At 39.0% G+C, this 22130-nt stretch overlaps 1 protein-coding gene across 1 annotated transcript; it reads left to right on the top strand.

Annotated features, from left to right (window-relative positions):
• Nucleotides 1-2639: 2639 nt before the first annotated feature.
• On the top strand, nt 2640-22130 carry LOC132430265 (olfactory receptor 56A1-like). Its single transcript, XM_060019671.1, is given in 3 exon segments — nt 2640-2921; nt 21153-21631; nt 21753-22130. Coding segments are annotated over 3 exon segments (939 nt in total). The 5' UTR covers nt 2640-2839.

Genomic DNA, 22130 nt, shown 5'->3' with positions numbered 1-22130 from the left:
CACAGATAAGTGGGAAGGGTGTCTTGTGTTAATGGACGGGAAGAATTAATTTTGTTAAAATGTCACTACTACCAAAAGCCACCTATAGATTCAAATGCAATCCCTATCAAGATTCCAATAGCATTTTTTTTTCACTGAAGTAGAAAAAAATACTCCTAAAATTTATACGGAACCACAAAAGACCATGAATAGCCAAAGAAATCATGAGAAAGAAGAACATAAGCTATACTCTAAAGCTATAGTTATCAAAACAGTATGGTACTGGAAGAAAAACAGACAAATAGACCAATGGAACAGAACTGAGAGCCCAGGAATAAACACAAGCATACACAGTCAACTAATATTTGACAAGGGAACCAAGAATACTTGATGGAGAAAAAGGAGTCTTTTCAATAAATAGTGCTGGGATAATTGGATATTCACATGTAAAAGAATGAAACTGGATCCATATCTTACACCACTCACAAAAATTAACTCAAAATAGATTAAAGACGTTAGTGAATGAACCCGAAATTATGGAACTCCTAGAAGAAAACATAGAAATAAAGTTTCTTGGCATAGATCTTGGTAATATTTTTCTTTGGATATGACACCTAAAGCACAGGCAACAAAATAAAAAATAAACAGGACTACATCAAACTAAAAAGTTCTGCACAGCAAAAGAAACCATCAACAAAATGAAAAGACAATCTATGGAATGGGAAAAAAATCTTTGCAAGCCATGTATCTGATAAGGGGTTAATATCCAAGATACATAAAGAACTCATACAACTCAATAGCATAAAACCAAATAACCCAATATAAAAAATGGGCAAAGGACCTGAATAGACATTTCTTCAAAGAATATGTGTGAAAGGCCAATAAGTACATGAAAAGATGTTCAACATCACTAGTAATTAGGGAAATGCAAATTAAAACCACAATGAGCTATCACTTCATGCATGCTAGAATGGCCATCATTAAAAGACAAGAGAATACAAATGCCAGCATGGATGTGGAGAAAAGAAGAACATGTATGCACCACTGGTGGGACTATAAATTGATACAGCTACTATGGGAAGTAGTATGAAGGATCCACAAAAGATTAAAAATAGAACTACCATATGATCCAGCAATTCCACTTCTGGGAAACAGTTGACCCTTGAGCAACATGGATTTGAACTGCATGGGTCCACTTATATGTGAATTTTTTTTTTCAATAAATACATGCTACAGTACTACATAATCCACAGTTGGCTGAATCCATGGATATGGAGGGCCAAATGTAAAGTTTATGTGGATTTTCGACTGTTTGGGGTTTGGGGGGTCTGTGGCCCTAATACCTGCATTGTTCATGGGTCAAGTGTTTATCCAAAGGAAATGAGAACACTAACTCCAAAAGATATCTGCAACCCCATGTTCATAGCAGCATTATTTACAATAGCCAACACAGGGAAATAACCTAAGTGTCTGTTGATGGATAAAGAAGTTGTGGTATATATATGAGGAAATCCTACCGTTTGTGACAACACGGACGGACTTTGACGGCATTATGCTAAGTAAAATAACTCAGAGAGAGAAAGGCAAAGACTGTATTATCTCACTAATATGTGGAATCTAAGAAAAAAAAAAGATGAAGAAAGGAAAAAACCCTAAACTCATAGGAAAAGAGATTAGACTTTTGGTTACCTGAGGAAGAGGGTGGAGGGAGGAGAAATTGGAGAAAGGTGGTCAAAAGGTACAAACTTTCAGTTATCAGATAAATTATTACTGGGAATGTAATGTAAAACATGATGACTATAGCTAATGTTGCCGTATGATATAGGAAAGTTGTTAAGAGAGAAAATCCTATGAGTTCTTATCACAAGGAGAAAACCTTTTTCCTTTCTTTTCTTTTTATTTTATCTGTATGAGAAGATGGATATTAGCCAAACCTAGTTGGTACTCATTTCACAATATATGTAAATCAAATCATCATGCTGTGTGCCTTAAACTTATACAGTCATGTATATCAGTTATTTCTCAATAAAACTGGAAAAAATTTGCTTAGATTTGTTTTATGGTTCCTAATAAGGTCTATCTTGGTAATTGTCCATGGGTGCTTGATTTAAAAAGATGTATGGTCACTTGTTAGGTGGTCTTCTATGTATGTCAACCAGATCCTGTTGGTTGGTTATGTTGGTCAGTTATCCTATATCCTTGTTCGTTTTCTGTCTAGTAGTTCTATCAGTTGCAGAGATAGAAGAACTTCAACACCGAGGGGGTTTTGAAGTACTGAATTATAATTGTGATTTGTCTGTTTTTCTTTTCATTTATTTCAGTTTATGCTTAATGTGTTTTGAGGCTTTGTTGTTTGGTGTATACATGCTTAGGATATATCTTCCTGGTGAGTTGATGCTTTTATTATTATGTAATGTGTCTCTTTGTCACTAGCAATTTTTTTTGCTTTGTAGTCTACTTCATCTGCTATTGATATAGCCACTCCTGCTGTTTTGATGAATGTTTGTATAATTATATATATATATATATATATATATATATATATATATATATATATATATATTCCTTTTATTTTCAACCTATCTATGTCATTGGATATGAAGTGAATTTCTTAACAGCATACGATTGGGGTGTGTTTTCTTTTTTTTTTTCCATCTACTTTGCCAGTCCCTGTTTTTTTAACTTGTGTGTTTAGACCATTCATGGTTCAGGTAATTTTTAATATATTAGGGCTTAAGTCTGACATTTTATTATTTGTTTCTTTGTCTCAGTCCTCTGTTTCTGTTATTTAAGGTTTTTTTTTTTATGTGGACCATTTTTAAAGTCTTTATTGAATTTGTTACAATATTGCTTCCATTTTATGTTTTGGTTTTTTAGCCTCAAGGCGTGTGGGAGCTTCGCTCTGCCACCAAGGATGGAACCCATACCCCCTGCATTGGAAGGTGAAGTCTTAACCATTGGACTGCCAGGGAAGTCCCTCTGTTTCTGTTTTCTTGCCTTTCTGTGGGTTACTTGAAGATTTTTAGCATTCCTTCTTGATTTATTTGTAGAGTTTTTGAGTGTATGGCTTTGTATAGTTTTCTTTGTGGTTGCTCTATTAAAATATGCATGTATGATACACAGTCCACTGACAACAATATTTTACCACTTTTAATGGTAAAACCTTAGTTCCATTTAGCACCTTTACTCTTCCCATTTTAAAATATTATTTCTTGAATGTCAGATGGTGTAAGAACTTTCATTTTAATCATTGCATGTGATATAAAAAATTCATGGGAAGAAGCATTTACCCATATTCCTACTCTTTTCATTACTCTTTATTCTTTCTTGATGCTCCAAATAATCCTTCCTCTGACGTTTGTAGACACCCATGTAACCCACACTCCTCTCAATATATAGAATGTTTTCATCAGATAAAGTGCCTTCTGCTTCCTCCTACCCCAGAGGCAATCACTGTTATGATTTTTATCACCATAGACAGGTTTTTATCTGTGTGGAACCTCATATAAATGGAATCATGCTGTATATAGCCTTTTGTGACTGGTCTATTTCATGCAACATAATGGTCTTGAGTTTAACCTGTGTTGTTGTATGTTTTAGTAGTATAAAAAATTTATTTTATATTGGAGCATAGTTGATTAACAATGTTGTGCTAGTTTCAGGTGTACAGCAAAGTGATTCAGTTATACACATACATGTATCTATTCTTTTTCAAATTCTTTTCCCGTTCAGGTTATTACTGAATATAGAGCAGTGTTCCCTGTGCTAAACAGTAGGTCCTGGTTGGTTATCTAATTTTTCTTTTTAACATCTTGGAGTATAATTGCTTTACAATGTTGTGTTAGTTTCTGCTGTATAACAAAGTGAATCAGCTATACGTATACATATATCCCCATATCCCCTCCCTCTTGTGTCTCCCTCGCACCCTGCCTTTTCTATCCCTCTAGGTGGTCACAGAGCATTGAGCTGATCTCCCTGTGCTATACAGCTGCTTCCCACTAGCTATCTATTTTACATTTGGTAGTGTATATATGTCAATGCCACTCTCTCACTTTGTCTCAGCTTACCCATCCCCTTCCCCGTGTCCTCAAGTACATTCTCTATATCTGTATCTTTATTCCTGTCCTGCCCCTAGGTTCTTCAGAACCATTTTTTCTTTAGATTCCATATATGTTTGTTAGCATATGGTATTTGTTTTTCTCTTACTGACTTACTTCACTCTGTATGACAGTCTCGAGGTCCATCCACCTCACTCATCCACCTCACTACAAATAACTCAATTTCGTTTCTTTTTATGGCTGAGTAATATTCCATTGTATATATGTGCCACATCTTCTTTATCCATTCATCTGTCTATGGACACTTAGGTTGCATCCATGTGCTGACTATTGTAAATAGAGTTGAAATGAACATTGTGGTACATGACTTTTTTGAATTATGGTTTTCTCAGGGTATATGTCCAGAAGTGGGATTGCTGGGTTGTATGGTAACTCTATTTTTAGTTTTTTTAGGAACCTCAATACTGTTCTCCATAGTGGCTATATCAATTTACATTCCCAACAACAGTGCAGGAAGGTTCCCTTTTCTCCACACCCTCTCCAGCATTTATTGTTTGTAGATTTTTTGATGATGGCCACTCTGACTGGTGTGAGGTGATACCTCATTGTAGTTTTGATTTGCATTTCTCTGATGATTAGTGATGTTGAGCATCCTTTCATGTGTTTGTTGGCAATCTGTATATCTTCTTTGGAGAAATGTCTATTAAGGTCTTCTGCCCATTTTTGGATTGGATTGTTTGTTTTTTTGATATTGAGCTGCATGAGCTGCTTGTAAATTTTGGAGATTAGTCCTTTGTCAGTTGCTTCATTTGCAAATATTTTCGCCCATTCTGAGAGTTGTCTTTTCGTCTTGTTTATGGTTTCCTTTGCTGTGCAAAAGCTTTTAAGTTTTATTAGGTCCCATTTGTTTACTTTTGTTTTTATTTCCATTTCTCTAGGAGGTGGGTCAATAAGGATATTGCTGTGATTTATGTCATAGGGTGTTCTGCCTATGTTTTCCTCTAAGAGTTTTATAGTGTCTGGCCATACATTTAGGTCTTTAATCCATTTTGAGTTTATTTTTGTGTATGGTGTTAGGGAGTGTTCTAATTTCATTCTTTTACATGTAGCTGTCCAGTTTTCTCAGCACCACTTATTGAAGAGGCTGTCTTTTCTCCGTTGTATATTCTTGCCTCCTTTATCAAAAGTAAGGTGACCATATGTGAGTGGGTTTATCTCTGGGCTTTCTATCCTGTTCCATTGATCTATATTTCTGTTTTTGTGCCAGTACCATACTCTCTTGATTGCTGTAGCTTTGTAGTATAGTCTGAAGACCAGGAGCCTGATTCCTCCAGCTCCGTTTTTCTTTCTCAAGATTGGTTTGGCTATTCAGGGTCTTTTGTGTTTCCATACCCATTGTGAAATGTTTTGTTCTAGTTCTGTGAAAAGTGCCATTGCTAGTTTGATAGGGATTGCATTGAATCTGTAGATTACTTTGTGTAGTATATTCATTTTCACAATGTTGATGCTTCCTATCCAATTTCATGGTATACCTCTCCATCTGTTTGTATCATTTTTAATTTCTTTCATCTTTGTCTTATAGTTTTCTGCATACAGGTCTTTTGTCTCTTTAGGGAGGTTTATTCCTAGGTATTTTATTATTTTTGTTACAGTGGTAAATGGGAGTGTTTCCTTAATTTCTCTTTCAGATTTTTCATCATTGGTGTATAGGAATGCAAGAGATTTCTGTGCACTAAGTTTGTATCCTGCTACTTTACCAAATTCATTGATTAGCTCTTGTAGTTTTCTGGTAGCATCTTTAGGATTCTCTATGTATAGTATTGTGTCATCTGCAAACAGTGACAGCTTTACTTCTTCTTTTCTGATTTAGATTCCTTTTATTTCTTTTTCTTCTCTGATTGCTGTGGCCAAAAGTATGTTGAATAATAGTGGTGAGAGTGGGCAACCTTCTCTTTTTTCTGATCTTAGTGGAAATGATTTAAGTTTTTCAGCATTGAGAATGATGTTGGTTGTGGGTTTGTCATATATGGCCTTTATTATGTTGAGGTAAGTTCCCTCTATGCCTACTTTCTGGAGGGTTTTTATCATAAAGGGTGGTGAATTTTGTCAAAAGCTTTTTCTGCATCAATTGATATGATCATATGGTTTTTATCCTTCAGTTTGTTAATATGGTGTATCACATTGATTGATTTGCATATATTGAAGAATCCTTGCATTCCTGGAATAAACCCCACTTGATAATGGTGTATGATCCATTTAGTGTGCTGTTGGATTCTGTTTGCTAGTATTTTGTTGAGGATTTTTGCATCTATGTTCATCAGTGATACTGGCCTGTAGTTTTCTTTTTTTGTGTGACACCTTTGTCTGGTTTTAGTATCAGGGTGATGGTGGCCTCATGGAATGAGTTTTGGAGTGTTTCTGTCTCTGCTATATATTGGAAGACTTTGAGAAGGGTAGGTGCTAGCTGTTCTGTAAGTGTTTGATAGAATTCTCCTGTGAAGCCATCTGGTCCTGGGCTTTTGTTTGTTGGAGGATATTTAATCACAGTTTCCATTTCAGTGCTTGTGATTGGTCTGTTTAAATTTTCTCTTTCTTCTTTGTATAGTCTCGGAAGGTTGTGCTTATCTCAGAATTTGTCCAGTTCTTCTAGGTTGTCCATTTTATTGGCATATAGTTGCTTGTAGTAATCTCTCATGATCCTTTGTTTTTCTGCAGTGTCAGTTGTTACTTCTCCTTTTTCATTTCTAATCCTGTTGATTTGAGTCTTCTTCCTTTTTTTCTTGATGAATCTTGCTAGTGGTTTTTCAATTTTGTTTATCTTCTGAAAGAACCAGCTTTTAGTTTATTGATCTGTGCTATTGTTTCTTTCATTTCTTTTTCATTTATTTCTGATCTGATCTTTATGATTTCTTTCCTTCTGCTAACTTTGGGGTCTTTTTTTTATTCTTTCTCTAATTGCTTTAGGTGTAAGGTTAGGTTGTTTATTAGAGATTTTTCTTGTTTCTTGAGGTAGGATTGTATTGCTATAAACTTCCCTCTTAGAACTACTTTTGCTGCATCCCATAGCTTTTGGGTCATCGTGTCTCCATTGTCATTTGTTTCTAGGTATTTTTTGATTTCCTCTTTGATTTCTTCAGTGATCTCTTGGTATAGGAACGTATTGTTTAGCCTCCATGTGTTTGTATTTTTTACAGGTTTTTTTTCCTGTAATTGATATCTAATCTCATAGTGTTGTGGTCAGAAAATATACTTGATATGATTTCAATTTTCTAAAATTTACCAAGGCTTGATTTGTGACCCAAGATATGATCTATCCTGGTGAATGTTCCATGAGCACTTGAGAAGAAAGTGTATTCTGTTGTTTGGGGATGGAATGTCCTATAAATATCAATTAAGTCAATCTTGTTTAATGTGTCATTTAAAGCTTGTGTTTCCTTATTTATTTTCATTTTGGATGATCTGTCCATTGGTGAAAGTGTGGTGTTAAAGCCTCCTACTATTATTGTGTTACTGTGGATTTCCCTTATTTTGGCTGTTAGCATTTGCCTTATGTTTTGAGGTGCCTCTATGTTGGGTGCATAAATATTTACAATTGTTATATCTTCTTCTCAGATTGATCCCTTGATCATTATGTAGTGTCCTTCTATGCCTCTTGTAATACTCTCTATTTTAAAGTCTATTTTGTCTGATGTGAGAATTGCTACTCCAGCTTTCTTTTGATTTCCATTTGCATGGAATATCTTTTTCCATCCCCTCACTTTCAGTCTGTATGCCTCTCTAGGTTTGAAGTGGGTCTCTTGTAGACAGCATATATATGGGTCTTGTTTTTGTATCCATTCAGCCAGTCTATGTCTTTTGGTTGGAGCATTTAATCCATTTACATTTAAGGCAATTATCAATATGTATGTTCCTATTACCATTTTCTTAATTGGTTTGGGTTTGTTATTATAGATCTTATCCTTCTCTTGTGTTTCCTGCCTAGAGAAGTTCCTTTAGCATTTGTTGTAAAGCTGGTTTGATGGTGCTGAATTCTCTTAGCTTTTGCTTGTCTGTAGGTTTTAATTTCTCTGTCAAATCTGAATGAGATCCTTGCCAGGTAGAGTAACCTTGGCTGTAGGTTGTTCCCTTTCATCACTTTAAATATGTCATGCCACTCCCTTCTGACTTGCAGAGTTTCTGCTGAAAGATCACCTGTTAACCTTATGGGTATTACCTTGTATGTTATTTGTTGCTTTTCCCTTGCTGCTTTTAATACTTTTTCTTTGTATTAAATTTTGATAGTTTGATTAATATGTTTCTTGGCATGTTTCTCCTTGGATTTATCCTGTATGGGACTGTCTGTGTTTCCTGGACTTGATTGACTATTTGCTTTCCCATGTTTGGGAAGTTTTGAACTATAATCTCTTCAAATATTTTCTCAGTCCCTTTCTTTTTCTCCTCTTCTGGGACCCCTATAATTCGAATGTTGGTGTGTTTAATGTTGTCTCAGAGACTGTCCTCAATTCTTTTCATTCTTTTCTCTTTATTCTGCTCTGCAGTAGTTATTTCCACTATTTTATCTTCCAGGTCACTTATCCATTCTTCTGCCTCAGTTTTTCTGCTATTGATTCCTTCTAGAGAATTTTTAATTTTATTTATTTTGTTGTTCATCATTGTTTGTTTGCTCTTTAGTTTTTCTAGGTCCTTGTTAAACATTTCTTGTATTGTCTCCATTCTATTTCTAAGATTTTGTATCATCTTTACTGTCATTACTCTGAATTCTTTTTCAGGTAGACTGCCTATTTCCACTTTATTTGTTTGTTCTGATGGCTTTTTACCTTGCTCCTTCATCTGCTGTGTGTTTCTCTGTCTTCTCATTTTGCTTAACTTATTGTGTTTGTGGTCTCCATTTTGCAGGCTGCAGGTTTACAGTTCCTGTTGTTTTCGGTGTCTGCCCCCAGTTGTTAAGGTTGGTTCAGTGGGTTGTGTAGACTTCCTGGTGGAGGCAACTGGTGCCTGTGTTCTGGTGGATGAGGCTGGATCTTGTCTTTCTGGTGGGCAGGACCACGTCCTGTGGTGTGTTTGGGGATGTCTGTGAACTCATTATGGTTTTAGGCAGCCTCTCTGCTAATGGGCGGGGTTGTGTTCCTGTCTTGCTAGTTGTTTGGCATTGGGTGTCCAGCACTGGAGTTTGCTGGTGTTTGAGTGGAGCTGGGTCTTAGCATTGAGATGGAGATCTCTGGGGGAGTTCTCGCTGATTGATATTATGTGGGGCTGGGAGGTCTCTGGTGGTCCAATGTCCTGAACTCAGCTACCCCATCTCAGAGGCTCACGCCTGACACCCAGCTGGAGCACCAAGACCCTCTCAGCCACACGCCTAGTCGTTACAAGAATTCCGGTGTCTCCTTTCTCTTTCCTCTCCTGGCATGTAATAATAACTGCTGGGCCTCAGGTTCTCCTGAACATATCAATATGATCAGTAGCACAAGATGATATCTGGTCCTCCTAATGCAGCGCCGCCTGCAGCAGCAACTTCTTCCAGCTCCTCCCAGAGGTGGCTTTAAATACACGGGAGACTCTCTATAGAAACACCTATTTCTATTTCCTCTGTTTCTATTTCAGCATTTGTGATTCCAGAAAGCACATAATACTTGGATAGTGAACATTTCCTACCCAGTTTCTGTTGTTCTAGTATCAAAATTCATTTACCTAGTACAGGTAGCTAACATTCTTAGGTACCTAACTTTGTATCTAAACATTTATATATTTAAATCATTTCACCTGCATAACAATACTGCAGAGCAGGGATTATTCTTCCCCTTTATATATTAGAAAACAATAATTTATGGAAAAATATTGACAAAGGTCACATCTGGTGAGTGGTGGAGCATCAATACAAGTGCAAGTCTATCTGTCTCCAGAGCCTTTCTGACACAGCACTCCTTCCTTGCATACAATTGAAGCTCTAGTTCTGCTCTGCAGGCCACGATCTCTGGGCCATTTTTGTGAATCTGCTGCTGCCGAGAGATATCTTCTCTCTAGATTCTCTCCCTTGAGAGTCTGGAAGAACTAAGGAGAGGCACAGAACTCAGAGAGGTTACCATCTTTATCTCATCATGACTGTTCCAGCTTCTGTTACAAAAGGATAATATTCATAATGATACTGCTTATGCCCAGAAGAATCCTCACACACCTTCACACTCTTTATGGAAAGGCCAGGGCACTGAGGACCCAAGTGGAGGTAGATGTGGGGAATGAGAAGACCAGTAATGTGGGAAATGGTAAAGCTGATTGTGGTGGTATAGGGGACATTCTGTTTGCTCAAAATTATGTACCATACAGTCTGGAGCTGCACTCAAGGGCCTCAAATGAAGAGAGTATAAGTATGGCATATGGTTAAATTTCTGGATGTCACAATCTGGTGAATATGGGTGAGAAAACAATATATTATTGTAGTTGGTAGGCAGTGGTGTCATTATTTACATCAGTAGTAGGAAATTTAAGGTTTGGGGCTCATCCAGTAGGCGTACCCAAAGGTCAGACAAAATTCTTATTTGTAAAATTCCATAGACTGAAAGCAAGGGCCACTCTATTAAGAGGTCCTTAAACACTGGTTCCAGTGAGTAGATTCCAAAATTCTTAAAGGCCTTTGAAATGTAGATAGTACTAATCCATTGTTTTCAACAAATATGATCTCTGTTTTTGAAATGTCTCTTGACTGGTAAATTGAAGATATTGGATTTGAAAAGGTATTTATTATATGGCATTAGAGTATTAAAAAACGTGGTGAAAAGTGAGAGCTGGAAGGCTCTTGATTTCTTTAATTGCAAAAGGCAAGAAAAATTGGTTAGAAATTATATTTTAAGGAATTTCTTTAAAGAATAAGCAGAACTTGATTATCAGTTGGATATGTGAGAGGGAGAGAAAGATGACTATATTTTCATGCTGACACTTCTGTGGGTTTTATCTCCAGTCTTTGGTTTTTCGAGGAATATTGGCATAAGGTTCTCTTCTTATGAGTGAAGACAGAGATTGGGTTCCCCAGAGCCCAACATAATTAACCTGGAGGCCTGGTCATGTAGCTGTCCTTGCTTAACTCTCTAACTCTGTGAATAAAAGATTGACAGTTACATGTTCTTCCCTGAGACACTCATATTAATTCTGAGTACACATCCTATTGTCTGTCTCTGCACACAGGGAAGAAAATTTTGATAGACTCTCCACTTAAAAATAAATCTAAGGGCCATTCTTAATCTTGAAGGTCCTGAAGTAGTCACATCTCATTTGATTTCCCATTTCTACACACCACTGCCCTTCCTCCAGTCCTAAAATCTATTTTCTTAAAATTTCTTGGAGATATATATATATATATATATATATATATATATATATATATATACACACACATACATATTTAAACTTTTTATTTTATATTGGAGTATAGCTAATTAACAATGTTCTGATATTTTCAGGTGCACAGCAAAAGCGACTCAGCCATATATATATTTCTTGGGTATATTTTAGAGTCCCCAAACTGCTGTAACCTCAGGTTCCCCCAGAAGTGTATTCCCTTTTATTGTGGTATATAGTCCTCCTAAGATACCAAGTCTTCAGATGTAAAACATATCTCTCCTGGCTGTGGGTAGAGTAGAGGGCTTATGCAGTCACAAATCCAACCCTGAACCCAGGGAGGTGTCGGAGGTTGGATGGTGCTTTCATCTGTTTGTCCAGCATGATTATACATATTCAAGAGGGACTTTAGCTTTTAAATATGGAGTGACAAGGTCTAGATTTATCCTCTCACTTGAAACAATAATAACAAAACCTGGACAAAATATATGAAACAATGGTTCTGAAGACAATGGACATTAGGCAATGGAGGATAGGAAACAAATGAGGTAAGTTCATTTTACTGGAGAAAGATTGTTGCAATGTTCTGGAGAGGGATTCCAGGCCATGTCAAAGGGAGGGTGAACTTCAGCATAGCCTAACAGTCTTCCTGTGTTGAGGACATGGGAGTCAGGGGAGGCCAGTGCAGCTGGAATTCACAGGGTAGAGTACTGGAGAAAAGAGAATTGCCTAGAAAGAAAATTCCAAAAATCAATAGAGGGACCCCCTTAAGTATTCAGCAGAGTACTGATCGGTGCATGCATGTGTGGAAATTCTCCAAAAATATTTGAGAAAACAAAGAACTCACATAACCACCCCCAAAGGGAACTTGGGACGGACTTTCAGAGTTTTCTATTGAGACTTGTGTGCCAGGCCTTCTTCCTCTTTCATCAACTAGTCACTGGATGGGGGTTGCCCCAGGGAGGGAGCATAACCTTGGAGGAGGCAGCCCCCTTTCGCCAAGGGCAATGCACTGAGAGGAACACAGCCAAATGCCCTTGTCATTGCTGCAGTTCAGTGTAAAAGAGGAAGTGCTGACCAGCACAATACATCAAGGAAGAAAGAGGAGTTTTAAGGATCAGAATAAAAATGGTTAAATTAACATGAGTTTTATATGATACAATAATTTAAAATAATAAGCAATTTTTAGAACTAGTTATATGTTCAGTAAGATGTTCAAATATAAGATAAACTTGAAAAAGTCAATAGTTTTTTTTATACCAGCAAAATTATCTAAAAATATTAGAAATAAACATACCATTTACAGTAGGAAAAACTTACTAATAGGTAGAAATTGGCATCATAACAAATACACAAGACCTTTAAGGACATAATTTAAAAATTTGTTAATGTATTTAAGTGAAGATCTGATTAAATGTAGAGAAAAACAATACACGTGGGGAGGACACATGAACATTTTTAAGATGTCAGTTCTCCCCAGATTAATCGATAAATTCAATGCAATTTCAAGAAACACTCCAGCAAGATTTTCAGAGGAACGTTTGTTACAGTTTTTCTAAAATGTATATGGAAGGTGAACGTTTCACTAAATGGAAGAGAGTTTTTAAAAAGATACAAGTCACACCTTAGATTAGATAATAAAACATACTACAAACTCATGATCTATAAAATGGTTTTGCCTAAAAGGCACAGGATATAATAAAGAGTCTATAACAGACCCATGTATATAAGTTAAACAGATATAAATAATATCATATATATACATATATAAAATCTTAACATAGACATAAAAATAGGTGAAAACCACACAACAGATTGTTTACACCAGTTATTTCTAATGGGTGAGATTTTGCTGGACTTTTTTATTTTGGCCACACTGCGGGGCATGTGGGATCTTAATTCCCCGACCAGGGATCGAACCTGCGTCCCCTGCATTGGAAACGTGGAGTCTTAACTGCTGGACCACCAGTAAGTCCCTTGCTGGACTTTAAATGATGTACAATATTATAATCTGAATGCTAGAATGTCAATGTATTATTTTGTAATTGGAGGAAAAATTTAAAATGACTGTTGATTGGGCTGTATTGTTCAGAGTGAGATTCAAAAGATGAGTATTGGACTGGTGAGAAAAACCCATCAGTGTTTATAAGTAGAAAACAAATGTAAGAAGTCAATGAATTCAGGGACACATTTTTTTTATGGTAATGTATCTGATAAATAAGTTCCAAAGTGAGCTGTCTTTATTCTGTAAAGACTGAATTTCTTTCCTTCATTGCACTTACATTAGTTTGCAATTCTACGTTTATTTTTAAAACTTAAAAAAATTTTCCCTTATATTTTTTCTTTTTAAAATTTTATTTATTTATCTTTTATACAGCAGGTTCTTATTAGTTATCCATTTTATACACATGAGTGTATACATGTCAATCCCAATCTCCCAATTCATCCCACCACCACCTCCCCCCCCACCCCCCGCCGCCTCCCCCCACCCAGGGACACATTTAAAGGTCATCAGTTAGGAACTCATGGCAAACAGTAAAAATAAAGATGGGAGGAGAGGGAACTACAAAGCAGCCATTTCACTTTTTATGGGCTTGATTGTAGCATCCCTTTTGAAATTTTAGTTTGGCCATTAGTCTGTTCTGGTGCTACCTCTGCACAGCCCTATTGTGTTCCAGGTGCACATCTCCCAGCACAAGACAATAGAGCTGTGCTAAGTTCCCAGCAGAAACAGCTCCTGCCCTGCTTGCCCAGAGTTGTTATCTATTTGTTCTCCTCATTTCTATCTATTACCGATGAACTCAATCCTCCAGTGCAATATAAACCATCAGGAAGTGCCATACAAGCACCAGACGGCTACAATTACACCAATCCCAGACAGATTTATAAAGGGCACCAGAATAAGTTTCTGTCCATTTTCTAATGCAAGGTACCTCCCAGGCAGTTGTGTCTATAGGTGCATCAGATGAGACAAGAAGGAAATGAATTACTTATTGCCTAATTAAATTATTTGTCTAAAGTCAGTGGGAGCCTACAGACTAAAAATTCATATCTCAAATCATTTCTCTGTTGAACATATTCTTTGTCTGAAGTCTAAACTTCTCCCAAACTTTTCTCAGATTTATCCTTAATTTAAGAAATTATACTATATGTATCCCTCCTATAATTATTAATTACTTCACTTCTATGCATTTATTTTTCATGAGAATGTCATTTGCATGCAGTGGGCATCCCATGGCTGGGAAAACTGGAAATGCTTGAATACTCAGTTCAGCTTTTACTCAAAACTTAACCTTTCTTGTTTAAACTCCCAGTTTTTGACTTACCTCATGTTCATGGTTGACCCACCTCTAAAACTTAGATTCAAAACATCCTACTATCTGATTGTCACCTTCTAACTGCAGGCTCAAATTTTTAACTATCCTTAGTACAGTCACAATTGTTGGATCTAAAGATTACCAAGCCACTGAAAGAATCTCCTTCATTCTATTATATATCCCTCTCTTTACTTGACTTTATTCCTGTCAAACTTAGATTCTATGGCCCGTCATTCAATTACGCTCTTGGAAATAATCTAACCTCCTTTGTTCTCACCCTCCATTGTAGCTGCTTGAAATAATGGAAAATGATTAAATCTAAATATGTCTCCTCTGTGGAAGGTTGAAGCTTTCTAGAAAAATATCCCATAAATAAACTTGTTGACTTCACATTAAATTTATCATCACAAACTTCAAATGTAAACTCAACAATACCCAGAAATCTTACTATGTGATGCCATTACAGTAAATGGGTCCATATCCACCAGGTTATCAGAGAATCCTAAGAATTATATTTGATTTCTACATTGAATACCTCATTTCTAATTCATCTGTATATTTACTTGACTATTCTTCCAAAATTTTGCCACTCAAATTTATTTCCTCTGCCACCAATCTGGTCCAGGCCACCATCTCTTGCCTGGACCAAGTAATAGTCTTCTGATTGGCTTCTCTGCTTCTACTCTTGTTTTTCTTCCCATTCATCATATCTCTATTCCTTAAGGCCTTTTTGATCCCACTTATCTAAAGTAATACTCCCGTAATAATGCTCTATGATGGCATATGACAGGATTTTATATATTTTCTTTTGTAAAATTACCAAAGCTTTCTGCATTTTAACTGTATGATCAAAAGAATAAAATTAAAACATATTTAATTAAGAAATAGAAAATATATTCATGTAGTTCAAAGTTTTAAAAATTAAAAAAGGTATTCAGTAAAAGTAATTCTTTCTCTATATCAGTATTATTTCTGACTGCATATAATAGTTTAAGGTGGCTGCTAGAAATTCAGGCATCAATCCTGTGCCTGTTCCATGTGGAAGCAGGGAGGGTAAATGACCTTCATGTCTCAGCTGAGTTAGTTCACATTAGAGAGTTTTCTTGGAAACTTTGTAAAATGACATCCACTAACATTTGGAATCTGAGAGGTATAGTACTTTGTCAGTATACATGAGTACCCAAATAAAATAATGTTTTTTTGTTACTAAGGAAGAATTGGGGCATTGGGGAAATAACCAGCAATCTCTAACATACCATTTTTACTCCTGTCTGCCAAGTTTGACACATTTGTCTTTCTCAGAAGGAATTACTCTTACAGGTTTCTTGTGTATCCTTCCAGAGGTAATTTGATTATATCTAAGAACATATAAGAAAGTGTATATATACATACACTTTTTTATATTGCATTCTTGGTATAGCATTACAAAATTATTTTGTGTAGCATTCTATGTACTGCTTTTGTCACTTGCTTCTTTGCTAAACAACATATCTCAGAAATTACTCAAAGAAGTACATTTAGAGATGCCTATTTTCTTTTAACAACCACATAATTGGAATGAACTCTTGGTGAAAACAGGGATCATGTTTGCCTTATTTACCATGTACACAGTGTCTAATACAGTTTGTGGAGCATAGTAGGTAGTATTTGTTTGATGGATGGTCACACAAATAGCAAATGTCAGAGCTAGGATTCAAATCTGCTTGTGATTTGTATGATTTTATTCCCATATTTTATCTACAACCTTGATGTGTTAAGTTAGATTGTCAGATTTCCTTATGTTGAACTCTCTCTGCATTTTTTAGGGGATAAATATATTTATCAATTAAACAAATCTTAACAGTTTTCTGAACTCTATGCACTAGGATTTTGTTTAGGATTTCAATAGCTATAGTCACATTTATCAGAATAGTGGCGACAGTGGGGATGAGTCATTTAGAACACAGACATTGGAGTCAGATTGATGTGGCTATGAATGGAGGCTAACTGTGTGACTTTGGGCAAGGCTCCATCTCTCTATCTATCCCCGACACACAGTAGGGTTAATAGTTTCTACTCCAAAGAGTTCCTCTTTCATATCTAAGAGAGATGATTCAATGAGAAAAATTAGATAAAGAACTTAAGCAGTTTAGGTTGCTCATAAAGCACTCAGAACATTGGAGTTATTATTGTAATAAAGACTCTATTGTCTCTTTCCTACATCTTCAACCATGTCTGTGAGTCAGGCTTATGCACCAGATCCCTGGCTTCTGGCTCCTCGGCAAGTTCTTACCTCAGTTTCAAACCACTCCATCTTTCATATCCTCACTTCCTACCTGCAGGAGCATGATACAACACAGTTCCCAAAGGACTCAGCTTTTTTTTTTTTTTTTTTGCAATACGCGGGCCTCTCACTGTTGTGGCCTCTCCCGTTGTGGAGCACAGGCTCCGGACGCGCAGGCTCAGCGGCCATGGCTCACGGGCCCAGCCGCTCCGCGGCATGTGGGACCTTCCCGGACCGGGGCACGAACCCGTGTCCCCTGCATCGGCAGGCGGACTCTCAACCACTGCGCCACCAGGGGAGCCCTATCTAGAGTATTTTTAATTTCATTTATTGTGTTGTTCATCGTTGCTTGTTTCATCTTTAGTTCTTCTAGGTCCTTGTTCAATGTTTCTTGCATTTTGTCTATTCTATTTCCAAGATTTGGCATCATCTTTACTATCATTATTCTGAATTCCTTTTCAGGTAGACTGCCTATTTCCTCTTCATTTGTTAGGTCTGGTGGGTTTTTATCTTGCTCCTTCATCTGCTGTGTGTTTTTCTGTCTTCTCATTTTGCTTATCTTACTGTGTTTGGGGTCTCCTTTTTGCAGTCTGCAGGTTCGTAGTTCCTGTTGTTTTTGGTGTCTGTCCCCAGTGGCTAAAGTTGGTTCAGTGGGTTGTGTAGGCTTCCTGCTGGAGGGGACTAGTGCCTGTGTTCTGTTGGATGAGGCTGGATCTTGTCTTTCTGGTGGGCAGGTCCACGTCTGGTGGCGTGTTTTGGGGTGTCTCTGGACTTATTATGATTTTTGGCAGCCTCTCTGCTAATGGGTGGGATTGTGTTCCTGTCTTGCTAGTTGTTTGGCATAGGGTGTCCAGCACTGTAGCTTGCTGGTCATTGAGTGAAGCTGGGTGTTGGTGTTGAGATGGAGATCTCTGGGAGATTTTCGCCGTTTGATATTACGTGGAGCTGGGAGGTCTCTTGTGGACCAGTGTCCTGAAGTTGGCTCTCCCACCTCAGAGACACAGCACTGGCTCCTGGCTGCAGCACCAAGAGACTTTCATCCACACGGCTCAGAATAAAAGGGAGAAAATGTAGAAAGTAAGAAAGAAAGAAAGAAAGAGAGGAAGGAAGGAAGGAAGGAAGAGAGGGAGGGAGGGAGGGAGGAAGGAACGAGGGAAGGAAGGAAGGAGGGAAGGAAGGAAAGAAAGAAAGAAAGAAAGAAAGAAGATAAAATAAAATAAAATAATTAAAATAAAAAATAATTATTAAGAAAAAAAATTTTTTTTAAAGAAAAAAAAAACGGACGGATAGAACCCTAGGACAAATGGTGGAAGCAAAGTTATACAGACAAAATCTCACACAGAAGCATACACATACTCACAAAAAGAGGAAAAGGGGAAAAAATCATAAATCTTGCTCTCAAAGTCCACTCCCTCAATTTGGGATGATTCGGTGTCTATTCAGGTATTCCACAGATGCAGGGTACATCAAGTTGATTGTGGAGCTTTAATCCGCTGCTTCTGAGGCTGCTGGGAGAGATTTCCCTTTCTCTTCTTTGTTCTCACAGCTCCCGGGGCTCAGCTTTGGATTTGGCCCCGCCTCTGCGTGTAGGTCGCCGGAGGGCGTCTGTTCTTCGCTCAGACAGGACGGGGTTGAAGGAGCAGCTGCTTCGGGGACTCTGGCTCACTCAGGCCGGGGGGAGGGAGGGGTACGGCATGCGGGGCTAGCCTGCGGCGGCAGAGGCCGCGGGACGTTGCACCAGCCTGAGGCGCACCGTGCGTTCTCCCGGGGAAGTTGTCCCTGGGTCCCGGGACCCTTGCAGTGGCGGGCTGCACAGGCTCCGCGGAAGGGGGGTGTGGATAGTGACCTGTGCTCGCACACAGGCTTCTTGGTGGCGGCAGCAGCAGCCTTAGCGTCTCACGCCCTCTCTGGGGTCCGCGCTTTTAGCCGCGGCTCGCACTCGTCTCTGGAGCTCCTTTAAGCAGCGCTCTTAATCCCCTCTCCTCGCGCACCAGGAAACAAAGAGGGAAGAAAAAATCTCTTGCCTCTTCGGCAGGTCCAGACTTTTCCCCGGACTCCCTCCCGGCTAGCCGTGGCGCACTAGCCCCCTGCAGGCTGTGTTCACGCCGCCAACCCCAGTCCTCTCCCTGCGCTCCGACAGAAGCCCGAGCCTCAGCTCCCAGCCCCCGCCCACCCCGGCGGGCGAGCAGACAAGCCTCTCGGGCTGGTGAGTGCCGGTGGGCACCGATCCTCTGTGCGGGAATCTCTCCGCTTTGCCCCCCGCACCCCTGTTCCTGCGCTCTCCTCCGTGGCTCCGAAGCTTTCCGCCTCCGCCACCCGCAGTCTCCGCCCGCGAAGGGGCTTCCTAGTGTGTGGATACCTTTCCTCCTTCACGGCTCCCTCCCACTGGTGCAGGTCCCGTCCCTATTCTTTTGTCTCTGTTTATTCTTTTTTCTTTTGCCCAGGTACGTGGGGAGTTTCTTGCCTTTTGGGAGGTCTGAGGTCTTCTGCCAGCGTTCAGTAGGTGTTCTGTAGTTCCACGTGTAGATGTATTTCTGGTGTATCTGTGGGGAGTAAGGTGATCTCCGCGTCTTACTCTTCCGCCATCTTCCCCTCGTCTCCTGAGATTTTGTATGGATAAAGTTAGTAATAATTTAAACCGAAGGAATTCAAGAAAATTCTTACTAACATATTCGGAGCAATAGAGTGGTTCTGTGTTTGTTTTAGGGCAAGGGCAAAAGATTTATTAAGTCAGAGACCTAGCCCTGGATTTTCCCACTCACCAAGGGACAGGCTCTCGAGGAGCACCTGCAGACAGTGGCATGAATAAGCCTCCAAGTTCCAACATGCATTTTGTGTCATGCCCAGTCCATCCTCCGAAGTCCACCGCACAGACCCTCAGTGACCAGTATTTGTAGTAGTTTTAAAAAATATTTATTAAAATATTTTAAATTAAAAAAATTTTTTTATATTGGAGTATAGTTGATTAACAATGTGATAATTTCAGGTGTACAGCAAAGTGATTCAGTAATGCATATACGTGTATCTATTCTTTTTCAAATTCTTTTCCCATTCAGGTTGTTACATAATATTGAGCAGAGTTCCCTGTGCTATACAGTAGGTCCTTGTTGGTTATCCATTTAAAATATAGCCACCATTCGTAGTATTGATCAGAGCTTCTCCTTTCCCTTCCTCAGGATTCCCTTCGGCACTGCAACTCTGGTTAATTCTCCACTTTCACTTTCCTTCCTTGAAATTTTCCATCAGTGTAAACACCAAGGTCCAGGAACTAAAAAACCTTTTTCAGCAGGCTTTTGTTAAGTATCTATGAGGTGTTAGAGAATGTTGGTGTGTATAAATGAAAAGTGCATGTTATTTGACCTCAGATATTTGAGTCGGGTGGAGGGAGACAGAAGGGTACAAAATCTATGTGTAAAGGGCTACAAAGAAACTATAATAATAGTAGAAGTTGCATTCTCAATGAACTAACTACTTCATTTATCTTACTTTCCTTCTGAATTCATAATCTTTCCCCAGACAAATAGGTATGCTACAGTATGTTTCATTTCTGTCTTGCTCTTTTCTTTAATGACAAGCTTGAAACGAACCTTTTAGCTACATAGTCAGCCCTCCCTATTTACACTTCCTCACTTAAGAAATCTTCAACTCCTTTCATTCTGGTTTCTATTGCCACCAGTCCAATGAATTAGTCATGTTCAGATCACTAATGATACCCTTTTAAAAAAACTTAGTGGTGGGGCTTCCTGGGGCTTCCCTGGTGGCGCAGTGGTTGAGAGTCCGCTTGCCGACTCAGGGGACACAGGTTCGTGCCCCGGTCCGGGAAGATCCCACATGCCGCGGAGCGGCTGGGCCCGTAAGCCATGGCCGCTGAGCCTGTGCATCCAGAGTCTGTGCTCTGCAACGGGAGAGGCCACAGCAGTGAGAGGCCCGTGTACTGCAAAAAAAAAAAAAAAAAAAAAAAAAAAAAAAAGTTTAATGGCCATTCATATTCTCATGTTATTAAACTTCTGCTTAGCTGACAAGTTGGTCCTGTGCTTGTCAAAATTTTCATTGAGAAAGCAACTTCTACATTATGCTATTGTTTTGCTTTTCTTACACTGGTACCATACTGAATTAATTTGTTGAACATTTTTAATATTGTAAGGTTACTACCTATTGTTATTCTTGAAGTCAATTAGATAAAATTACCTCTTGTATCTGCCCAAGAAAATAGTCAAGAAATGACTTCTCAGCTGAAGATTCATTGGATGGCATCACCCAGCAACGACTCCACAGCTCCGGTCTCTGAATTCCTCCTCATCTGCTTCCCCAGCTACCAGAGTTGGCAGCACTGGCTGTCCCTGTCCCTCAGCCTCCTCTTCATTCTGGCCATGGGGGCCAGTGCCACCCTCCTGATCACCATCCAGCTGGAGGCCTCTCTGCACGAGCCCATGTACTACCTGCTCAGCCTGCCCTCCCTCCTGGGCATGGTGCTCTGCCTCACTGCCATCCCCAAGGTCCTGGCCATCTTCTGATTTGACCTCAGATCCATCAGCTTCTCTGCCTGTTTCCTCCAGATGTTCATCATGAATAATTTCCTCGCCATGGAGTCCTGCACACTCATGGTCATGGCCTATGACCGCTATGTGGCCATCTGCCATCCACTGAGATACCCATCCATCATCACTAACCACTTTGTGGCCAAGGTTAGTGTCTTCGTTGTCATACGAAATGCCCTCACTGTACCTATTCCCATTCTCCCTGCCTAGCTCCTCTACTGTGGGAAAAATGTCATTGCGAACTGCATCTGTGCCAACCTGTGTCCAGCTCTCCTGTGACAATTTCACCCTGAACAGAATCTACCAATCTGTAGCTGGTTGGACCTTACTAGGCTCAGATTTCATCCTCATCTTCATCTCCTGCATCTTCATCCTAAGAGCTGTGCTCAAGTTCAAGGCTGAGGGGGCTGCAGTCAAGGCTCTGAGCATGTGTGGCTCCCACGCCATCCTCATCCTCTTCTTCAGCACCGTCCTGCTGGTTGTGGTGTTGACACATGTGGCCAGAAAGAGCATCCCCGTGGACACCCTGATTCTGCTCAATGTTCTTCACCACTTCATATCCCTTGCCTTGAACCCTATTGTATATGGGGTTCAAACCAAAGAGATAAAACAAGGAATTCAGAAATTGCTGCAGAGAGGGATGTGA

Source organism: Delphinus delphis, chromosome 8 (genome assembly GCF_949987515.2).
Source record: "Delphinus delphis chromosome 8, mDelDel1.2, whole genome shotgun sequence".
NCBI lineage: Eukaryota > Metazoa > Chordata > Mammalia > Artiodactyla > Delphinidae > Delphinus > Delphinus delphis.
The sequence above is the reverse complement of the archived record's forward strand: the minus strand, read 5'-3'. Positions and strand labels throughout refer to the sequence as shown.